Source organism: Salvia splendens, chromosome 8 (assembly GCF_004379255.2).
Source record: "Salvia splendens isolate huo1 chromosome 8, SspV2, whole genome shotgun sequence".
Lineage (NCBI taxonomy): Eukaryota > Viridiplantae > Streptophyta > Magnoliopsida > Lamiales > Lamiaceae > Salvia > Salvia splendens.
The window spans coordinates 634,141-655,900 of record NC_056039.1 but is presented as its reverse complement, the minus strand read 5'-3'; the positions used below and the strand labels follow the sequence as shown (position 1 = coordinate 655,900).

The following is a 21,760-nucleotide window of genomic DNA, read 5'->3' as shown; positions in this document are numbered from 1 at the left end:
TTTTAAAGGCAAAGTGCCCTAGAAACCCGATTTTCCCTAAATATAACACCTATTCGATATTCTCATTGTGAAATTATATGAGTATATATAATGATAGTGTAAGATTGTTGATGTTTTTGTCTGTAAAATAATATTTCAAGACATTCTAAATAATATTAAACCGCTTCATATTACTATATAGAATAGGAGGCTTGCTTGTAGCAAGCCTTGAACAAGCATCACAATATTAAACCGCTTCATATTGCGGCTAGGAATGGACATGTTGAAATCTCATAAACATATACTCCCTCCGTTTTTTCATAGTTGAGTCATTTTTCCATTTTGGGAAGTTTTTTCATAGTTGAGTAATTTCCATATATAGTAATTATTTTCTCTTTCTTACTCTACTCTCTCTTACTTTTTTTCTCTCTACTTTATTCACTTTTTACTTTATTATCTCCACCTTTTTCTCTCTCTTACTTATTTTATCTATTTATTCAACACACTCAACATCCCTTTCTTAAACTCCGTGCCGAAAAGTTTCACCTCAACTATAGTGAAACGGAGGGAGTATTTGAAAAGAGTCGTTTTCCCTATATGGAGAGGTGGTGTTGCATGAAGACTCTATTGTACTTGTGCCTGGATTATCATAAAAAACCTTTGTCGTTCTAAGTTGTTTGTGTTTCACGCACAATTTAATAGTGATCGATGCAACATCTCCATACATGGAAAATGATTCTCTTTAGTGCTACATGTTATACGATCTCAACGTGCCATATCACGTCCCTCTTGCCATAAGCAAGCATTAGGGCATCAATAACCTCGTCCCCATTTCCGGCCCCAAGTCCAATCCACGTCATCATTCCTCTACAGTTGCGGCCCAGGCCCCAACTGCTGTAACCCTGCAGGCCGCAACCCGGGCCGCAACTAATAAATGACACTATTCACAACTCTAACCTATTTTGAACGTAAAATAAAAAACGCCGGGAATTTATAACACGGAAATTTTAATTTCACCGAATACTGCAAAATTACAACATATAAATTTTAAAACTATTTTTTTATAGAAAAAATTTTCAAATTAAAAAAAAATCGATTGCGGCCCGGCCCGAGGAGCGTGTAACGTTGGGCCGGGCCTCGCCAGTTGCGGCCCGTCACCGTGCAACGCCGTCCCAGGCCGGGACGCGGGACGCTCGCCAGGCCGGGAACGCGGCCCCGGGACCGGCCTGGGCCGTGACTCTCCTCCGTGTAACGCATGGGACGGGCCGGGACTCGCGACCCGGCCCGCCGCGTTACAGATGCTCTTAGAGGCTACTAAACAATTTTGCCAAATTCATGTATTATTAATTGTCAAAGTACGAAAGAATATGTTTTAAAAAAACTCAATTATTTTAAAATAACTTGAAAATAATAGTGTTCCCTTTCATATTTCATCAATTATGTATACTATCAATTACTCCAATATTTTATTGATTGATGTGATGTTGATACCGATTTCTTAGAGAAGTGGTAAGTTAAATTCAAATAATAAATACTTATAAATTGTTTAGGCTAGACTTGTTTAAAAAAAAATTAAACTGAAGTTGCTTAAACTCGCTTCTAGTGAATTTTACTGTATAAAATAGTATATGAAAAACTTATCTGTTTGAAAACGATTGTGTTCTATTTTTATTAAAAATATGACTAAATTTAAAGAATGAGAATATATTAAGGACGAGAAAAATTAAATACAACCTTGCAAGAAAATTAGACTATGATCCCATGACAAATTATAGAATCAAAGTAGTATATATCAATCACCACCAAAATAAAAAATAAAAATATTACTAATGTTATAGTAGTATTCATTCGTCCATAGAAATATGTACATTTTTCATTTTTGTTCATCCCCATAAAATATGAGTGTTTCCATTTTAAAAAAATTGTCTCAAACTCATTATACATATATTATCTCCGTCACATTGAAGATGACTCACTTTCCTTTTTAGTTTGTTTCAATCAAGATGACCCATTACTAAAAATAGAAACACATTTAACTCTACTTTATTTAATCTCTCTTACTTTATTATCTCCACTTTACACACACGATAAAGTTGCATAAAATTTCATGTCGCCCTAGGAAGGGGTCATCTTCCATGGGTCGTAGGGAGTACATCAATTTATTTACAATTTATACTACTCTGGTTCATCATTACAACACAATAAACACTTATAATAATATGAGTATCACTATCCACTAATACTAATTTAATTACTAATTTCCTATCATCTCTTATTTTACTATTTGTACATTAATTTTTAATTTTCGTGCTTGCGATGATTTAAAACTTAAGAGCATCCGCAATGGGCGGACGATGGCACGCCCGATGGCGCGCATCGTCCACGCCATGCATCGTCCGCACCCATTGCGGGTGCGTGCCATAGGGCGCGGACGATAGTCGCGCCCTATACTTCGGTCGCGGAGGATAGCGCGGACGATAGCCATCGTCCGCGCCATCGTCCGCCCCATTGTGGAGGTCGCGGACGATCGACTCGGACGATGGCACGCGGTTTTGATTTTCTATTTAAATCTCGTTTTCTCATTCAGTTGTGTATACGAACATATCGACTATCTCTTTACATATTCTCTCTCTACATCCAACCAAAATGAATCTCGGCGACGACACCAATAGTTCTAGTTCGTCTGAATCCGGTGGTTCGCTTGACGAAGCATTAGATGCAGCCGTTGAAGAGGCCATGGCGGCATGCTATGCGCAAATGCAGCGCGAGAAGGAGGCGGCGGCCGCGGCGGCGGCAGCGGCGGCCGAGCAAGTCCATTGGCCTATTCGACATAGGTCGTATGTCCGACGCGACCACCAGGAAGCTCACAGACGTCTGGTTGAAGACTATTTTGCCGATCAACCGCGATGGGGCCCGACTATTTTCCGCCGCCGGTTTAGAATGTCGAGGTACCTTTTTCTCAGCATTGTTCGTATATTGTCTTCACGTGATGAATACTTCACGTTTCGGGAGGACGACATCGGGAAACCCGGCCTTACACCATTGCAAAAGTGCACGACTGCTATTCGTCAGTTGGCATACGGCACCACGGCGGACCTTTTTGACGAGTACCTCCACTGTGGGGAGACTACAGGCCGCGAGTGTCTGAAGAGCTTTTGTCGGGGGATAGTAGTGGCCTATGGCGACACATATTTGCGCAAGCCGACAACCACTGATTGCCAGGGTCTGATGCAGATGCACGAGAGGGCGCACGGGTTTCCCGGGATGCTCGGGAGCATCGACTGTATGCACTGGGAGTGGAAGAATTGTCCGACGGCGTGGAGAGGCCAATTCACAAGTGGATACAAGGGCAGCCACCCGACGATGATCCTCGAAGCCGTCGCTGACCATCGGCTTTGGATCTGGCATGCTTACTTCGGCGTAGCCGGGTCGAACAACGACATCAACGTCCTCAACTCGTCCACCCTCTTCACCGACCAATGTAACGGCAACGGCCCGGCCATCGAGTTCACTGCCAACAGACGCCAATACCATATGGGGTACTACTTGGCCGATGACATCTACCCACGGTGGCCAGTTTTCCTAAAGAGGGTCAGCTGCCCAATTGGTGAGAAGAGGGTTTTATTTGCGCAAAAGCAGGAGGCGGCGTGGAAGGATGTCGAGCGGGCATTTGGGGTGCTCCAATCACTGTGGGCAATTGTGAAAGGGCCGGCTCGTTTCTGGTACAAGGAAGTCATCGCCGATGTCATATATGCGTGCATAATCATGCACAACATGATAGTCGAGAGTGAAGGCGGAAGCATCACCGACTGGAATGAATACGACCGTGCATCTAGCTCTTCCGGCACATCGACCGACACACCCGATAGAGGGTTACCGTTAGGCTTCGAAGATGTTCTATCTAGACAGGCCTCAATGCGCAACCAACAGGAGCATGCACAGTTCATGAGTGACATGATTGAAGAGTGTGGGCTCGTAACCGCCGTCGCTGAGTTTGCGTTTTTTTTAATTCGCATTGTAATGTATTAATTTTTATTAAATGAAATGAAGTTTATGAAATTCGTATTTTAATGTATTATTTTTTTTAAATTCGTATGGATTTTGTAAATATTAAAAAAATGATGACGTGGCGCGCTATAGGGCGCGACTTAGGGCGCCCCATTGCAGGTAGGGAGGTAGAAGGATAAAACTGCTGACGTGGCGCGCCATAGGGCGCCCCATTGCTAATGCCCTAAATGCCCACTAAAGAAAGTGCATCACACTCCAACAAAAGGCGCGTGAGATTCAGTGTGACACTCTAACTTTTTCATATTCCAATTATACCCCCGTCGGCCGTCGCGATATATATTTTCTTCTTTTAAAAAAAAAATCTTTTATGGTGTATATTCTTCTTACTAAATGAAATTTGTTCTTCAAAATTCACGATAACAAGCCCTAGACCTTAAAATTGGCGAATAAGAATCTGTTTTTCAGAGAGCATCCGAGAATTTACCCCCCTAATTTGGACCACGGTGATCGTTTATCCCTGTCCAATTTATCGAAAAGGTTAGTCGTCTTGTTAGTTTTCGAGGTTTCAGGTCTGCTGTTTCTCAGTCCCTAAATTGATAGAATTTCAGCTCTTCGATTTAGGGGTTTTGTCGAATTTGTTGTTATCTGCTTTCTAATTTTGTTTTTTGTTGTTTCCTGTTGCGTCATTTTGTTTCAGATTCGGCGTCGGGTATTATTTTGTCGTTGTTGGTGAAATTAGTTTAATATAACATGGATGGCTTGTGTTGTGAATTTACCTATTTTTCGATCATCGGGTGGTGATTCGGTATTCGAAAATTGACATAGTGTTTTGTTTGTTTGTTCGTTCAAGTCATTTGGGTGGTTCTTTCAGGAATATGCATGCGGTTGAACTGATCCTCAACGATTTACTTTTTTTCCTGCAAACATGAATAATCTAGGCTTCTGTTATGTAGATTCTGTTGGAGTGCTTTTAGAAATGTAAAACATGACTAAGTTACAGTTTTTTTTGGGAAGTTTTTAGTGCAATTCTTATTTACTATCTTTCAGGATTAGACATAGCTTTAGTACGATTCGGATTTGGCTCATTCTGCTGTTGATGTTATGTTTCCCTACTATGATCGATTAATCCTTATATTCTGGTTTCTATATTTTACATATTCTTTATATTTCACAGGCTTTTGATATTTGTTAAAGAAGATAAACTGCAATGAGATTCAAAACAAGGGAGGTGGTTTCAAGGAAGTTATTGATACCTTGCCCTTCGTCGCCACAAGGTGCAAAGTGTTTCGTAACTGGAGACGTTGTTGAGGTCTTCCATCAATATTCTTGGAAGATTGCTGTGGTCGTGAATGTTCTAGGAGGCAAAAAAGAAATTAGAAATAAGAAGATCTATCCCAAGGTTTTGACACGCAAGAATCAATATTTAGTGAGGCTAGTTGGGTGCTCAAAGGAAGTGGCTATTAATAGAACGAAGATCAGGATGAGACAGACATGGCATGATGGAAAATGGGTTCAATCGGCGAAGGTATTTTTGGTGTCTATTTTCTGTCACAACTTGAATCTTTTCAACCTTAGAATTTAGATCGACATGGAGGTTCCAATGATATTCAGTTGTCTTGTTTCTAGCTATATGCATGCTTCTTCTCATCTTTTGTGGATTTCTTCTTGCATACTAGTGTCCTCTCTGTTAAGTGCTTCTTATATTTACTTGCACGATCATGATATCTGCTGAATTTTGTGGGCAAACTTCTTCATTGAAATTGTTTGATAAATTTGTTTTCCAAAAATTTATTAGAATTTTTTTTCCTGCATTAATGTTCTTAAGATCTTAAATTTTCAGAATCAACTGATCTCCTCATTTCTGTTTGCAGATTCCTCAAGTAGGTGATGATTTAATAGTGAGCAAACCATCAAAGTCAAATTTTTGTCTGAAGATGAACTCCCAGGGTCCAGCGTTCAATTCTAGAGTTAACTATCAACCTGGAGAAGATTGTGGAAACTTCAAAGATGAAGCTGCACCAAGGGAATCTGCTGTGATCTCTTCAAGATCCATAAAGAGGATGTCCCCATATGTTTCATCTGTTATTGAAGCCAATGACAGACATGTACAAAAGTTTCAAAGAGCTGAGAAAGAAGGCTGGAAGCAGCGAGTGGTTTCTGACAGGGTACTTGACAAGGTACATGCTGTTGCTTACCCAAACGAAACTTTGGGTGAAAAATACATGCATGCTTCCCGTAACGCTATAACAAATGGATATGATCAAATGAAGAGGGAAACACAAAATGATGCTCTTGGGTATTCTGGGTTCAGAAACTCTGACGTAAATAGTTCTGACAGTGATGCTAGTTCAGTTGGTAGTTGTAGCGTTACTAACCAGAGTCTTAAAAACTATTATAATCGTTTTATGCCTGTGCATTGCCAAGAGACAGACACCCTTAGTGATGCAGAGTCGTATCATCGTCCAGGCTCTGAGAGGGAGAGTTCCTCTCTCCCCTCAAATGAGGAGGTTGAGGTCAGTATACATAGCTTAGAGTTGCATGCTTACCGCAACACTCTGGAAGCTTTGTATGCTTCTGGTCCCTTAAGTTGGGATCAGGAAGCATTATTGACTAATCTTCGTATTATGCTCCACATTTCAAATGATGAACATTTGAAGGAGCTGAAACACCTAATTTCCACTAAAACTGCAAATTACTGTTAGATGATTGTACAAAATGTTCGTATATCATTGCTCTTTTTTACAGCATTGTAGAAATTGCTCTTTTGTCAACATTGTAAGAAGAAACATGAATGCAAAGTTGTATCTTCTCCATATTTCTTTGCAGACAGATTGACATTTTGTAACTAAGATATGTGTGTCAATTCTTAATTTATCATCAGTGTAGTGCATTTTTCCAGGCTTTTATTGTATCCATTTTTGTTAATGATCTGTTATGTCTTCTATTGCTTCTAGTTCTTTTTGAAATGAGTGGAGCAAAGCTCAAGTGCTCATGCCAAAAAATTGGGTGCACCAGCCAAATATGTCATCTGATAATCAAGAGATGCCAACTATTGTTGTATCCGATCATGTAAGAGACCTTCTATTTGCACCATTTGGTGTCAGATGTCCCTTAGCTTTAAATATTGTGCTCTGCATAACCGCATTGCAGATTTCTAGTATTTTGACTACTTAGCTTTTGATGATCTGTACATGAGAAATTGAATGTTGAAGTTTACAGTTGACTTTGGCCTGCAATATATTGCTAGTTCTTCATATCTGAAACTTAATCAAAGCTGCATTTTTGGCTCTACTGTACAGACTATATAGTTTGATTGCTGCTTATTAGTGAAATTCTGTGTGCAATGCATTGATGGTTTTACTTATGTAAGTATGATTTCCTCCATTTGATTTGGCTGCTCTTGTACTCTGCACATGTATTTATTTTCCAGGGATGTGTTGATCATGCTTGAATCCTGTACTTATTTTCCAGGGCTACAGGTTGAAGCATGCATAATTTGCTTCCAATGGTGCAAAGATGATGCCAGGGTTCTCTTGGCATTGAAATTTGGGTGATTCAGTTGCCTACTTTCATAGATATGCTACGATTATGGCCACTCCCTGGTATCACATGGTTTATGCCACTTCAGTTTTTTCTCCTTTTCTCCCCGCTTTAACTTGATATTATAGGATGTATTTACCAGAAGATGGTAAATGTTTAAGAGGGTTGTTTGTACCAATTTTAGTGTCTTATTTTATTATACTTAATGTCAATGGCTCATTGCATAAAGTCATGCTTTATTCGGTTAACAGATCGTGGTAAGATTAGATGATTGAGAATGAGCCTTGAAAACATTCTTGAGAAGATGAAAAGAGTTGGAGATGCAGCTGTGAGAGATTATGAGAAATTATAGTGTTCAGACTGAATGCAGATTGGAGAGATGATCATTTGTTGCTTATGATTTGTTACTTGATATGTATCAGAAACCCCTCTGCGTAGTGACTTGTTTTTGGCCTTCTAGCAACACAGACACATGTCATCGGTCCTAAAATGCCAGCTGGCAAAACTTGATTCAACTAAGGAAACAGTTGAGGAAGCTGAGAGAAAGCAATAATAATGTTGTGGGTAGTATTTTGGCATGCAAAAATTGTGATTATTAGTACTATTGTTATATGTCATCTTGTTAATAGATTTTGATTTTTTTTTATTATGCCATTTACTTCTTTTGACCATGTTCAATCAACAGCCTAAAGCACTTTACTGTGAAAATACTTTATGGATTTTATTATCTGATATATACCTCCAGTTCGAATAATAATTTATTTATTTACTAGTGATCTAATATGTAATCATCAAAGTAAAATATAATCTTTTTATAATTATTATACTCTCTTATTTGAGCCAAGTTGTCCTCTCATTAAAATAAATAAATAATAACGAAATTGTTTAAGAACAAAATAATATTATCAATATATTACTCTTTATTATTTATTTTCATATTTATATTATTCTCTTCTGTTTCTAGATTATTGGACACGTTAATAAAAAATAGTATTTTTTTACCAAAATTAGCAAAATGTCATTGATTATATAAATAAAGTTCATACTAATATTAACAAAATAGATCACATGATAAACCGATCACTAATTTAGAACTATGAAACTTTCGCAGCAGCCATATTTTCATTATTTTGACATAATTTTCATCAGAAATATCATCAATTAATCAAATTTCACTTAGATAGCTCACAATAATATTTTCCACTTTCACCACATAATTTATTCCGATGAAATAATTACTAACATTAAACAAAAACAGAGGAAACAATACTCTGGCAAATATTTATATCAATTCTTCATATAAAGCAAGTTGATACAAATAAAACCATGTCACATATTTCAGAAGATTAAAGACCATTCTCCCTGCAACCATATGAAATCAACAAATCGGCTAGCATTAGAACCCGGCAACAAAAACCGCAACCAGCGCGCGCATGGAAAACTGGGCGCGAGCACTCCTTAGTCAAATGCATCATCATCATCATCGGGAAGAGGAAGGGTGGCCGCCTGATTAAGCTCGTCTTCATGCCTACAAAGAAAAGAGTGATTAATTACAAATGGAGAAGTTTCATGTGTAGTCGAACATTATCCGATGGATAGAAGACGTACTGTTTCTGCACAATCAAATCAATTTGAACTTCAGGAGGAGCCAGAGCCGGGGACTCGACAAAGTGCAGGGTAAGATCACTGCAGCCAGGAAAAAATGTCAATTTGGAATACAATATACAAGGAACTTTGACAAAATAGACAAGTAATATTTCGTGTTCACATACCCAGCGAGCTTCCGGGCAAGGTACAAGAAAGGCTTCTCGAAGTTGTAGTTACTCTTTGCTGAGATTTCATAGTACTGCAAATTCTTCTTCCTGTGGAATGTAACTTGCTTTGCTTTGACCTGCCTGTTCTTGACATCGACTTTGTTCCCACAAAGCACGATCGGGATATTTTCACAGACACTGAAATTGGAAAGAAGCAAATCTATGTGACATGAGCTTCAGCAAAAATGGCAGAAAAAACAGCAGCACATACCGGCAGAGATCACGGTGCCACGTTGGAACATTCTTGTAGGTCAACCGAGCTGTCACGTCAAACATAATGATGGCGCATTGTCCATGGATGCTGAAACAGTTTGAACAAGTCTAAATATTGGTACATCTAGTGCTTTGTTATTAATACAAACAATAAACTGAAAGAATCAATTCACTTACTAGTATCCATCCCTAAGCCCACCAAATTTCTCTTGGCCGGCAGTGTCCCAGCAATAAAATCGGATTTTCCCACAGTTGGTGAAGAAATCCAACGGATGAACCTCAACACCAATAGTAGCTGTTAAAGGGAAAAATTCACTGAGATAAACCATTGACATAAAAAATGGAAGTAGACTTTTTTTGCAAATGATCACGACATCCAATGATAATTAATCTTACGTTCATATTTCTTCTCGAATTCACCGGTGAGATGCCTCTTCACAAATGTAGTTTTTCCTGTATTATCATGGAAGAAAACCTCAAATTAAATTAGACAAATAAAATAAGCCAGTTACATATTTCCTCAATCCAGAACTTGAAAATTGTGAGCTAAATCTTAGCTCAAATCTATACTAAGTTAGAACCAAAACAATGTTAAATATCATAAAGTAAACCCTAAAATAAAAATTATTCAACACATGTTCCTTTGATGTAGAATTTAATACTAAGATATTCGCACAATATATCAACCAAAATTTCAAGTTTTCATATAATGATTAATGCATTCGCATTAATATATACTCCAAACTCCAAATCACACAAAACAAAAATTCTCCATCCAAAGCGTCATAAATTTTCATATAGTCACTAATTCATCTCAACTCTAATCTCATAACCTCAATTAACAATATGACAAGCTGCATTGACCGACACAGCCAAAATCAAATGTAAACAATAATTTTCAACGAGATCAGATGATATAACGAAAATACGATTCGAAATGCCAGGTGCGCGTTAATCTAACGCAAAAAATTACCGGTTCCGCCATCTCCAACAATGACAAGCTTGAAGCTAGGGTAATCCACAGTCTGCTGATTCGGCAACGCCTAAAATCGCAGCAAGAAATTCGAAACATCAACAAACCGTAAGAAAATCGAGTAATTCACACCAACACAAACTTTAATCCACCACCGCCAAACGAAAAACACAAACAATATAGACGATTACCATTGGATCGCCGGCTGATCCTTTGGAGAGAGGCGAGAAAGCAACGGCCGATTGCGCAAGCTAGAGAGAAGATCGAGATTGATGCTGAAATTAGTTACTGCTGAGTGAATTAGTTTGTGTGTGAATATTCATATTTATATTTATATATATACTGGAGCTTGGAGGCGTAGGTTTAGTAGTGAAAGGGCTTTGAATTTGAATTAGCTTTGAGCTAACGCGATGATCTGGGCCGTTGGATCAAAAGCCGGTGATGAAACACGTGCGTCTCAAGTGGAAATCGATTTTAATTTGAAATCAATATTTTTGTTTAAAAATAATAATGGAGTAATTTTGTTTATCTATCTCTATAATAATGACTCAAATCTCGATCTATTAGTACTTTCTTTATATGCGATTGCACTTCTTATTTGTAATAACGGCTTGAGTTTTAAGTATTTGAAATAAAATTAATAGAAAAATAAGTTAATTATATATGAGAATTACTAATATATAGTTAATAAAATAAAATAAAATAAAATAAACAATAGTGGGAGTGTGATAAAAAGTGAAAAGGAAATGTGATGAAGTAACATTTCACCAATTAAATTGTACTCTTATGGATTTCAAAATGCATATTTAGTTAGACCATCCACAATGCCGCCCAGCCGAGCGCCGGCGCTGGGCGGTCTATTGCAGTCGCCCAGCGGGCGAATGGAGAGAGAAACCGAGCAGCGCTGGGCGGTCGCGTGGCGCTGGGCGGTCCGCTCGGCGCTATTGCAGCGCCCGGATCGCCCAGCGCACCGCCTAGCGCGAAATTTAAATTTTTTTTTTCCGAAACACTATATATACGCGCTTTGCTCGTCATTTTCATTCACACCACTTGTTTTAACGAGTACTCTCTCTATCTTAATTTCTGTACAAGATCAACAAGGGAAATGGATCTCAACAACGAGCCTAGTTCCGGGAGTAGCGGGTCACAAACTCCGTCGATCCCCGTGGGAAGTGGATGGGGTCAGATGCCCGGGTACTACAACATGTACCCGTGGCAGCAGATGTATTCCGGGATGCCAACGGGGGGGAGTCCGCCGGGGGGGTTTCCGGCGGTACCGGGATGGGCACCACCGGGATGGGCACTCGGGATGCAGATGATGCCCGGGGGGTACCGCCGACACAGGGGACTCCAGGGGTAGTACCGGCTACACAGTGGACTTATGGGGGGTCCCCAGCGACGGCGGGGGATGTCTACGCCCCAGTTTAGATTTTTCGATTGGTTCATCGCACACATCGACCCAAACGCCCTTGGGGTTTGATAGTTTCTCCTTAGATGACTTGGTGTTTGATACTCCCGGAGCTCCGGAAACTCTCGTTGAAGGGGGAGGGGCAGAGCGGGTGCGTGGCGCCCCTGCGAAGAAGGGCAAGAAGAAGGTCGGCGAGTCGTCGCAGCCGGGTGAGGAGGAGGTACGGAGGAGGTGGACGGACGAGGAGAACTTCGCGCTCTGCAAGGCGTGGGTGAGTGTTTGCGACGATCCTCTCGTTTCGAACGAGCAGAGGATCGTCAACATGTGGGGCAAGATAGCAACAACCTACATGAGATTTTGCCCGGAGGGGAGGCCACGCAACGGGGAGGATTGCCGGAAGGCCTGGAACCGAATCAGGAGTGCAGTCTCCCGATTTTCGGGTTTGTACACCAACGCACTCCGCATGATGAACAGTGGCCAAACGGAGGAGGACTGCAGGAGAATAGCTGAGAAAGCCTTCCCACTGAAGGGGGTATACAAGGACTTCACCTACTGGAACTGTTATCTTGTGCTGAATGAGTCCGAGAAGTTCCGAGTAGGTGTCGACTCTGGCTGGCCGAAGAAGCAACGACTGAACTACGCCGGCGATTTCAGCGGCAGCAGCGGTGGTTCCCACGACCTCCCCGAGACGACGCAGGAGTTCCCCACGCCGCGTTCGGTCGGTGGCCGACCTCGCCCGATGGGGCGCAAGCGCGCTCAACGGGAGGCGAGGGGGAACGCCGGGGCTTCCCAGGAGGTCCAGTTGGCATCCCCCCTTGGCCAATCCACCGAGGATCTCAAATTCTTCGCTCGCGCCCAAACGCGCGCTCAGTTGATCAAGACGATGGCCGAATGGCGGGTGGCGACGGATCCCGTGGAGAAGAGCGTACTTCAAACCTTGCTCATGAGCCTGCAGGACGAATTGGAGGCGGCACGGAGGGAGACCGGCGGCGGCGGCGGCGATGGTGGCGACAGCGACGGAGGCGGCGACGACGGAGACGAGGAGTGAATTGGCACTCCTTTTTATTATTGTATTTTTTTTTTAAATTAATGTATTTTTTTAAATTATTGTACTTTTTTAAATTTTAATATTATCATTAAACTTTTCCCGTATTTGTCTCGTAAATTAAATTTCGTATATTGTGTGATTGTTAATTATTTCATTTTGTATATATTTGTTAATAGTGATGTGGATATTATGTGGCTAGGCTATGGCTGGGCTATTGCTGGGCTATTTGCTTGTTTTGATGATGTGGCAGGAGGATTTTTAGTGCTGATGATGTGGCAATGGCTAGGCTATGGCTGGGCCATTGCTGGGCTATTCCTATTGTGGATGGTCTTATAGGACGGGTTAAACTTGAACATTGTATTTTAGGTTTTGGGCCTTGGGTTTTGAGCCCATAGCATAATTCTTTATTCTTATTAAATGCTAAAAATCTTATTAGATTGTTATTCATTTTTCAGTTCTACCATAAATTATGAATTACTATTACTTTTAAATAATGCTCATGTAGAACATAAATGATAAAGACAGTTGCTAGAAAATATTCTAGTAAAAATATATACGAATAAACATAAGAGTTATTTACCTTGTCAGATATAAATTATTTATCAACATTTGAGGCTATACCAATCCAAATATGTCATTATTTAATTTTCAGATTTCATTATATTGAAAGAGTAAACATATATGGACAAAAGCATTGAATCCTAATCCAAGCCATAATAAAAATCAGGTTGCGCTAAATATGGAAGCCCAAATTATTATTAGGGACGTGGACCGATTTACATTTACTCCTTTAAGACATACTCCAACAATCTCCCAGACTCCCACTTGGAGATTGACAACTCCGAGTAACCTCATCCTATTGCTCCATTGCTTGCATTCACTTAGCTCCACGCCTTCGTCCTCGAACTTTATGTACGGGATATCAATTAAATCGCTGTTATCGTGGACATATTCATTTTTCTTTTAAGCCCCACACTCGAATAGATGATAAATATATACACTTTTCCAACATCAAATTTGCAAAGTTTATATATTTATGGATTAAAAATTATAATTCGAGATAAAATTTGAAAATGGGATGGTAATATATATGAGTATTTGGTTCCTTTGGATTCTTGATTTTGGCATTATACATGAACACTATTAGATACATATGGGTTTTTTTATTCGATATATCTATGTGTTTATTAGAGCTAACGATTCCATGCATACTTATATATCATTTTATGTTATGTGTCAAATTACCCGACCAAACCACAACTTTATTTCAAGAATTAGACAATATTGTCACCACATTCGTAGTCCCACTCCACCAATTAGAAATCTTCTACACTAAAACAACGGCAGAAGTGAGGGAGTGAGTGAAAAAACAGTTGAGTCCAAAGCAACATTCCCCATAAATCCTTGATATGTATTGAACTCAGCGGCGGGAATAGGTGGCATCGCACGTGATCGGTTGACCCCACCGTTAGTTCATCATGTAACGAGAAATTATATTAAATTTAGTTTTTTAAGTCACTGTTGACTTTACACATAGCTTCTACCTCACGGCTTTTGTTTTCTAGATCCATCAACTAAATAAATCCCGAGTCCATTTCTCCGTTTTTCTTTGATAGACTATAAGTTTGCCGCAACTATTCACACAAATTAAAATGCAAGCAATTCAAGTTTATCAAATGTACATTGTTTTACGGTCACTTGAAATATTTTAACTTTATTTTCTCTCTATTTAACATGTGAATATGAAAAAATCATGTATTGACAAATAAATATTTCTCTTTAAATAGAACAAATGGAGTTGTGCTTTACAAGCTTACAAGCATAACAATGTGCAACGGATAAACTCGATTTACAATACATGCACCAATTTAAAAATTATTTTTATATACAAAAGCTAGTGGAAAGACCAAATTCAATGTAAAAAAAATACACTATTTACATTATATGTATATATATAGACTTCGTAGCTATAAAAAAAATTCAAGCATCGCATCTCCCGAAGATTCTCAAATTTGTCAAGATTTGATTTCAGATATTTCAAGAAATAAAATATCAAGATACTATCAAGATTCCAAGCCTGCATGCTTCAAGAAACAAGGTAAGTCCTTCATTTTTTTTCTGACGAAAGTCCAAGGATTTAAAGCTGCTCCATACCTAAATGAGAAATGGATCCCCTGATCATTTGGTTAAGGATGGACGAGTCTTATGCCACTCGCCACCAGTGGCGGATCTAGGGGGGCAGGAGGGGGCGGTCGCCCCCTCCGTGCGACTATTTTTCCCTTATCGGGATGTAAATTTACCATGTCCGCCCCCTCCGTTTGCCTCCGGCGTCGCCCCGAACAATAAAAAAATAGTCATGTCCGCACTAAACTAAGCTAATACTATATATTCCGTCCCCTCCATTTCCGGATCCTGGATCCGCCACTGCTCGCCACACTCCTTGGGTTAACACTTTTATTATTGAAATAACCTCTAAACGAAACGCAAATAACTCACCTATGTAGTGCTGATCACGCTCCAAATTAAATGCTTGAATTCTTTCATTTCTTGATAGTGAATTGAGTAATACTCCAAATATTTTATAATAATCCACCTATTTGAATTCTTCCGAGTTGCAAAGTAGTATGAATTTATTTCGATAATAAAAATAGGTCGAACCTGAATTTATTTGATAATTTTACCTGCAGGAAGCTGGACAAAAGAGAGAAACCAGAGACAAGCAAACAATCAAAAGGAAAACGTAGTATTCAAGCACGAAGGGTAAGTTTATTTTATAGGTTATTGTGAATCTAGTTATATCTATAATTATATACTGTATGCAGCTATTTTGATCATATATAATAATGTATTAAAGATTCACCTGGTCACATGCAAATCAAATCAAATCAAATTAAATTAAATTAAATTAAATTAAATACTAAATCAAGAATGAGTGCGTGAGAATATTCCGTGTTGCATACAGTCACAGCATCAGAATTTACTTGCTGTGACGATTGTTCATGTGTCACTGATGACGTCGGTTCAATAGGCTCGAATGACGCATTAAATTTTAAATGTTCATACTAAAATTTTTACACATTGATATAAAAAAATTGATGAAATGAGATTGATATTGTATTTAGAATATAAAAATATTTTGAGGGTTTTATTGACTATGTTTATGTTGTTTTATTATAAGTAATATTTTTTTATAACAAATATAGATCACCCATAAAATATTTATATGAATAGATTATTGTTCCAAAAGTAGCACTAATTTGATATATAATTCACCTTCTATTTATCTTACAAATAACAAGGAAAATGAAAATGAAAGCTTTTGCCACCAAAAAGGTAATCAAAGTGAGATAAAAAAAACCTCTTCATCTCATAATTATTTTTAATTACTATCACTATAAAATAAATAATTTTTTTTACTGTAATCTTAAATAGGTTTGTCGACGGTTATTGAGGCAAAAAATTTATAGAAAATTGAAGGCTCTCCAGGATTTAATTCCCAATTGCAGCGAGGTATGTTAATTAATCATTTAATCTCCGTTTTCTGATTTTTTTTAATTCCAATTTAATTGATAAAACAAAATAATATTGTGTACATATCTTATTTATTAATTCATCTCCCATATATATCAAGAGAGGCCAAGCATCAATCCTCGATGATGCCATCAACTACATAAATAACCTAAGATTCCAACTTCAAATGGTACATTCTACTCATTCTCATATTTAATTTTCAATGTAATTAATTAAATGATTTGTTGTGAGGGTTAGATCTTTCCCTCTTATACTCATAGATGATGTCAATGAGGTCAATTTGGTCCACATTACGGCCTCCGGAGGCAACGATGCCCCCGCTAGTGCAGCCCGACGCGTACTTCCCAACTTGCTCGCAAGGTATTGGTGAAATGAAATACGAGATTGGGATGAGAACACCTGCAGACGTGTTCTCCTCCGCCAATTTTCCCATGGGATTACCCTATCCATCTATCTTGCCATCACAACCTCCTCTTTATCATAATCAGGTGGTCAATTTCTTTATCACTTTCTTTTTCTTATGGTACAAGTTATTCACATTAGAAGCTGATGTTGAAGATATTGAATCAATCACATCCGATTAGTGGAAGATCAACGGCTAGAGTGTTGCCAACTCGGATCGTTCCACCGCTTTATGATCATGCCGTTGTTGAGGATCAAAGCTGCTCTGAATCTAGTGAATGGTAGATAACAATTTCTTATTTTAGAATTGTTTTAAGAGAGATGAGGTGTGTCGTTAATTCTAAAGTTTGCTAATGCAGGTATAGCGGTTCAGAGACAGAATGAAAAGCCCGCTTTCTTGCATTATTCATAACATGAGCCACTTACCGGTAGTAATATATGTTATTATTATTATTATTATTATTATTATTATTATTATTATTATTATGCGTGTAATAATATTATTAGCTTGACTTACTTTTTTTCCGATTCCTTTATTTTAGACTTGATTTATTTTTTTCTGGTCAAATCGAACCCTAAATTAAGATAAAGTGTCAAGTTTTCTAAAGGCGCTAAGACTAGCACTACAAAAAACTCGCTATTTAGTGACGGAATCATCCGTCACTAATTAGGGAAATTTCTTCACTTAACAGGTTAGTGACATAGTAAGTTTCGACGGACCCGTCATTAAAAAACTTGTCAATAAAAAATATTAGTGACGGATTGTCCGTCACTAAAGCTATTAATCCACCCAATGACGGAAAACATAGGCGACTGCTTCACTTTAGTGACAGAATATTCTGTCATTATTTAGTGACTGACGCTTTTCAGTCATTTTTCCGTCACTATTTGTTGAGCTAGCAGCCGCCGTCACTAATTTCCGTCACTATCTAGCGCTTTTTTTGTAGTGTGTGAGTCCGATACACTAAATCGGAATTCGTTGGCTAGTTAACGATTTTGATGCCGTTGACTATACTTGTCGGTTAAGCTCGCGCAATATTTATGTGGTAAATGCTAAGACCATCCACTACGCTGTCTCTATACCGTCCCTTAACTACTATTTGGCCACTATTTGAGGGCCCCACTGTCCTTTTTTCCTCCATCCCTTAACTAAGGGACGGAACCTGCAACGCTCCGTCCCTTAACCGTCCCTTATTCCGTCCTTTAATTACTATTCATTCAATTTCATTTTTTTTATTTTTTTTACAACCCAATTAAATTTAAACAAACACAATTCATTAAAATTAAAACAACATTACAACTTAAACTTAAAAAGAAAAAAGAAAAAAAGACATAATTAAAATTCTAAAAAAATAAAAAATGATATAATTTAATATTCTCCGCCAAAGTTTTCCCAAATGTGCTCAATTAGATCCTCTTGGAGTTGGGTGTGGACGCTAGAGTCGCGTGCCCTTGCCCGAATAGCCAACCGTTCTTGTATAGACGGATACGCTCCACTTCGCGGCAGACTACTTGCGGTTGAGCTTCCGGGAGATTCGGGGTCGAACCAATTTCCCGCATCGGGTCCTTCGTCTCGGACAATCATGTTGTGCAAGATTATGCACGTATACATGATGTCGACCATGCTCTCCATGAACCAGGAACGAGCCGGGGCTTTGATGATGTTGAAGCGCGCTTGGAGAACCCCAAACGCCCTCTCCACATCCTTGTGCGCAGCCTCCTGCTTCTGCGCAAAAAGAGCCTGCTTTGGGTTCGCAGGCCTGCCGCACGTCTTCACGAAGGTCGGCCACTTCGGGTAGATGCCGTCGGCGAGATAGTACCCCATTTTATACAGCCGGTTGTTGGCGACGAAGTTGATGGCCAGCGCTTTACCATCCAAAACTTCGGTAAAGAGATCGGACTGGTGGAGCACGTTTACGTCGTTGTTCGAGCCAGGGACCCCGAAGTACGCGTGCCAGATCCAAAGCCGGTAGTCGGCAACGGCCTCGAGTACAACGGTTGGGTGGGTGCCTTTGTGGCCGTTCGTGTAGGACCCCCTCCAAGCCACCGGGCAATTCTTCCATTGCCAGTGCATGCAATCGACACTGCCAAGCATCCCGGGGAATCCGTGCACTTGTTCGTGCAGGTTGAGGAGGAACTGACAATCGTCCGTGCTTGGCCTCCGGAGAAATTCGTCACTGAAGGCTGCCCGGACGCCTCTGCAGAAGTTGAGCAAGCACATGCGCCAAGTGGTGTCTCCGATGTGGAGGTATTCGTCGAATATGTCGGCCATTTGTCCAGTCGCTAGCTGACGGATGGCTGCAGTACATTTCTGCAGCGTCGTGTGGCTGGGACGGCCGACCGCGTCGAACCCTTCTCGGAAGAACTCTTCCCGGGCCGCCAAAGTATTCGCTATGTGGAGAAATAGCGGTTTACTCAAGCGGAAACGGCGACGGAAGTAGGTATCTCCCCAAATCGGGTTATCGCAGAAGTAGTCGCGTACTAACCGTGCGGCGGCTTCCTCCCGGTTCCGATTGATGTACTTCCGTGAGCGTCGTGGGTGTGGCGCGACTTCCTCCGTTTCTCGTCGTCGATCTTCTTCAAGTGATTGTTCCATTAATTTACGCATTTGCTCAAAAGGATCCATTTGTTTGAGTTGATTTAACATGGATATTGGAGTGATAGAGAGGATTTGAGAGGAATAGATGTGTGTTTGTGTGTGAAATGATTATGAAATAGGATTATTTATAGAGTAAATAAATAAATAAAATTAAAAAAAAAAGAAAATAAAAAATTAACGGTAACATTACCGTTTGAATTTTTTTTTATTAAAATTCAATTTTTTAAAAAAAAAATTGATTTTTTTTAAAAAAAAATTGATTTTTTTTAAAAAAAATTGAATAATTGCGTCATCCGTGACGACGCCCACTCGCGGGCCAGCGAGTGGGCGTCACGCATGCATCGGGGGCGCGCCACGTCGCCCGGGCGCGTGACGGGCCGGCGCGTCCCTTGTCTCGCGGATGCGGGCTACGGGACGGGACGAGGGTTGCAACGCGTCCCGCGGCAGAACCGTCCCTCCAGGACGGAACGCGAGCCGCGCGGGACGCGTAGTGGATGCTCTAATGTCGATTCGGTTTCAAGCAAAAACTAGTAGATCCACACTTTTTTTATTAAAAAATGATTGGAGCGAAAAAATGTTGATTAGTATAGATGATGTACAAAAGCAATTCAAAATAATCGATGTTTTAAATTAACTACTACAAAAGAAAATTCGCAGATGAACACAAGGATATGAGCGAAAAGGCAGCACACGTCCTTACGTTATCCATCGTCCTCATCCACTAGACAGATATAATGACTACAATTAGCAATAAACAAAAAACTCATTATGGTAGACAACAAATATACCAAAACCCTAAACCTATTGATTGTCTTCGATAGTTCGAATGTGTCATATATCGCTCCAATTTTATATTTAATATGTGATTCTTTTTGAATTCTGAAGCGGATCGGGATGTGTGTGTCGGCGTAAGAATGCTACGTATTTGCAAAGTAAACTCTTAGGTCCAGAGGATTCACTAGAGCACAGGGTTTACGAGATCATGAACTTTCAGAATTCAGTCGTTGTCACGACAACCCCTCTTCAAAACCTCAACCCTCTATACTATTGGCTAGTATAGGGAAGTCGGGATCGAATCCATGAGGACGGAAGGGTTAGAATGCATTAAGAGAACTTTGGGAGGGTTTGGCAACTGCCACACAACGAGAACTAGAACGAAAACAGAGCATAGGAACAGAGCATACTTCAAATCGAACGTTAAACAAAACGATTAAGCTAAATATCACCAGATCTAATCTACCAGGTCAAGCAAATGGACAATAACAGACAATTCCATGCAGATCCAAAAGTATGTACTCAGGTTTAAACATTAAAAATGAAATCTACACTAGATCCATCAGATTCAACACCAACAAAACTGAGATCCATAACCTCCAACTCCGATTCAAACTAACAATCGACAAATCCACTCAGATCTCTCCGATCTCAACTTCAAACGAACATTCAATTGCGAAAAGCATCCAAATCAGTAAAGTAAACACTTAACATCATAAATCAGAGTGAAAGCGAGAAATGGAACTAGATTAACCATAAAACGTCGAAGTGAGTCACAAAACAGTCGCCGAACTTACGGCAAGGAAGTCGGCGAGAGAAAGTATATACGGAAAATTAAAATTGTTTCTTCGCCCTTATCAGGACGGTGTTACACTTCCAACAGAACAAACACACCACGCTACACTACCCAGAATCGCCCATGAAACCAAATGCGTGAGCTAAGTGAGTGAAGATGAAGAGTGAGCCGAAAACGGCTAAGGAATTTTCTGACTAAAAAGAGAGCTCTTCTTCAATATTTTTCCTCGTATTTATAGGCGTGGCTCCAATCCTTAGGGCAACGGACTTCATGATTTGACATTTGTGCCCTTGAGGATTTCGCTCATTTTCCTCATTTTTTCTCTTCTTTTTCTCTGCCTTGGTGATTGATCTTCGTTCCCAGGTCTGGCAGATTATTCACGCACCTAGACTTACAATTGCACGTTAGCACCATAGAAAACACATAATTTAGATCCAAAACAAATGCATGAAACGAGTCTTATCAAATTCCAAGTGAAGGTGTCCCTTTTCTGCAACATATATATATTCATATCCTACCTCTAAATATATGCAAAACACTTGTCAGTCCATTGGATTTTGTGATCTAACGGTTAGATTAATGTCATGTGTCATCTAATAAAGTAGAATTTTAGTCTAATAATGCAACTCGGCTAATAATGTAGTTTTTAGTATAATAATGTAGATTTTTAGGCTA

The 21,760-nt window shown here is 39.6% G+C and overlaps 2 protein-coding genes across 18 annotated transcripts; one reads left to right on the top strand and one right to left on the bottom strand.

Annotated features, from left to right (window-relative positions):
* Window positions 1-4,369: 4,369 nt before the first annotated feature.
* LOC121745026 lies at window positions 4,370-8,205 on the top strand. 17 transcript variants are annotated; one of them, XR_006038752.1, is made up of 5 exons: window positions 4,370-4,524; window positions 5,162-5,512; window positions 5,859-6,164; window positions 6,942-7,056; window positions 7,467-8,205. XR_006038752.1 is itself a non-coding variant. In XM_042138780.1 (4 exons), the coding sequence occupies exons 2-4, from the start codon at window positions 5,195-5,197 to the stop codon at window positions 6,954-6,956; spliced, it is 639 nt and encodes a 212-aa protein (XP_041994714.1). In that variant the 5' UTR covers window positions 4,370-4,524; window positions 5,162-5,194; the 3' UTR covers window positions 6,957-8,205. The 17 variants fall into 17 exon arrangements, 3 of the variants coding, with proteins under 3 accessions (XP_041994714.1, XP_041994713.1, XP_041994712.1); XR_006038750.1 differs by having other exon boundaries at window positions 7,459-8,205; XR_006038751.1 differs by having other exon boundaries at window positions 7,287-8,205.
* Window positions 8,206-8,771: 566 nt separating this feature from the next.
* On the bottom strand, window positions 8,772-10,865 carry LOC121745269 (GTP-binding nuclear protein Ran-3-like). Its single transcript, XM_042139100.1, has 8 exons — window positions 10,719-10,865; window positions 10,528-10,597; window positions 9,951-10,007; window positions 9,732-9,849; window positions 9,553-9,642; window positions 9,300-9,479; window positions 9,136-9,213; window positions 8,772-9,055 (listed from the first exon to the last, which is right to left on the bottom strand). Exons 1-8 carry the CDS (start codon window positions 10,719-10,721, stop codon window positions 8,986-8,988), a joined length of 666 nt encoding a protein of 221 aa, XP_041995034.1. The 5' UTR covers window positions 10,722-10,865; the 3' UTR covers window positions 8,772-8,985.
* Window positions 10,866-21,760: the final 10,895 nt, after the last annotated feature.

Bases quoted from the DNA above. Each gene is read 5' to 3' on its own strand.
- LOC121745026 (XM_042138778.1), top strand. From the start codon at position 5,195: ATGAGATTCAAAACAAGGGAGGTGGTTTCAAGGAAGTTATTGATACCT. The intron at 5,513-5,858 runs GTATTTTTGGTG...TTCTGTTTGCAG, and splicing joins AATGGGTTCAATCGGCGAAG to ATTCCTCAAGTAGGTGATGA.
- LOC121745269 (XM_042139100.1), bottom strand. The intron at 9,850-9,950 runs GTAAGATTAATT...TCCCTTTAACAG, and splicing joins ATTCGAGAAGAAATATGAAC to CTACTATTGGTGTTGAGGTT. The intron at 9,056-9,135 runs GTACGTCTTCTA...TTTTCTTTGTAG, and splicing joins GATTTGATTGTGCAGAAACA to GCATGAAGACGAGCTTAATC.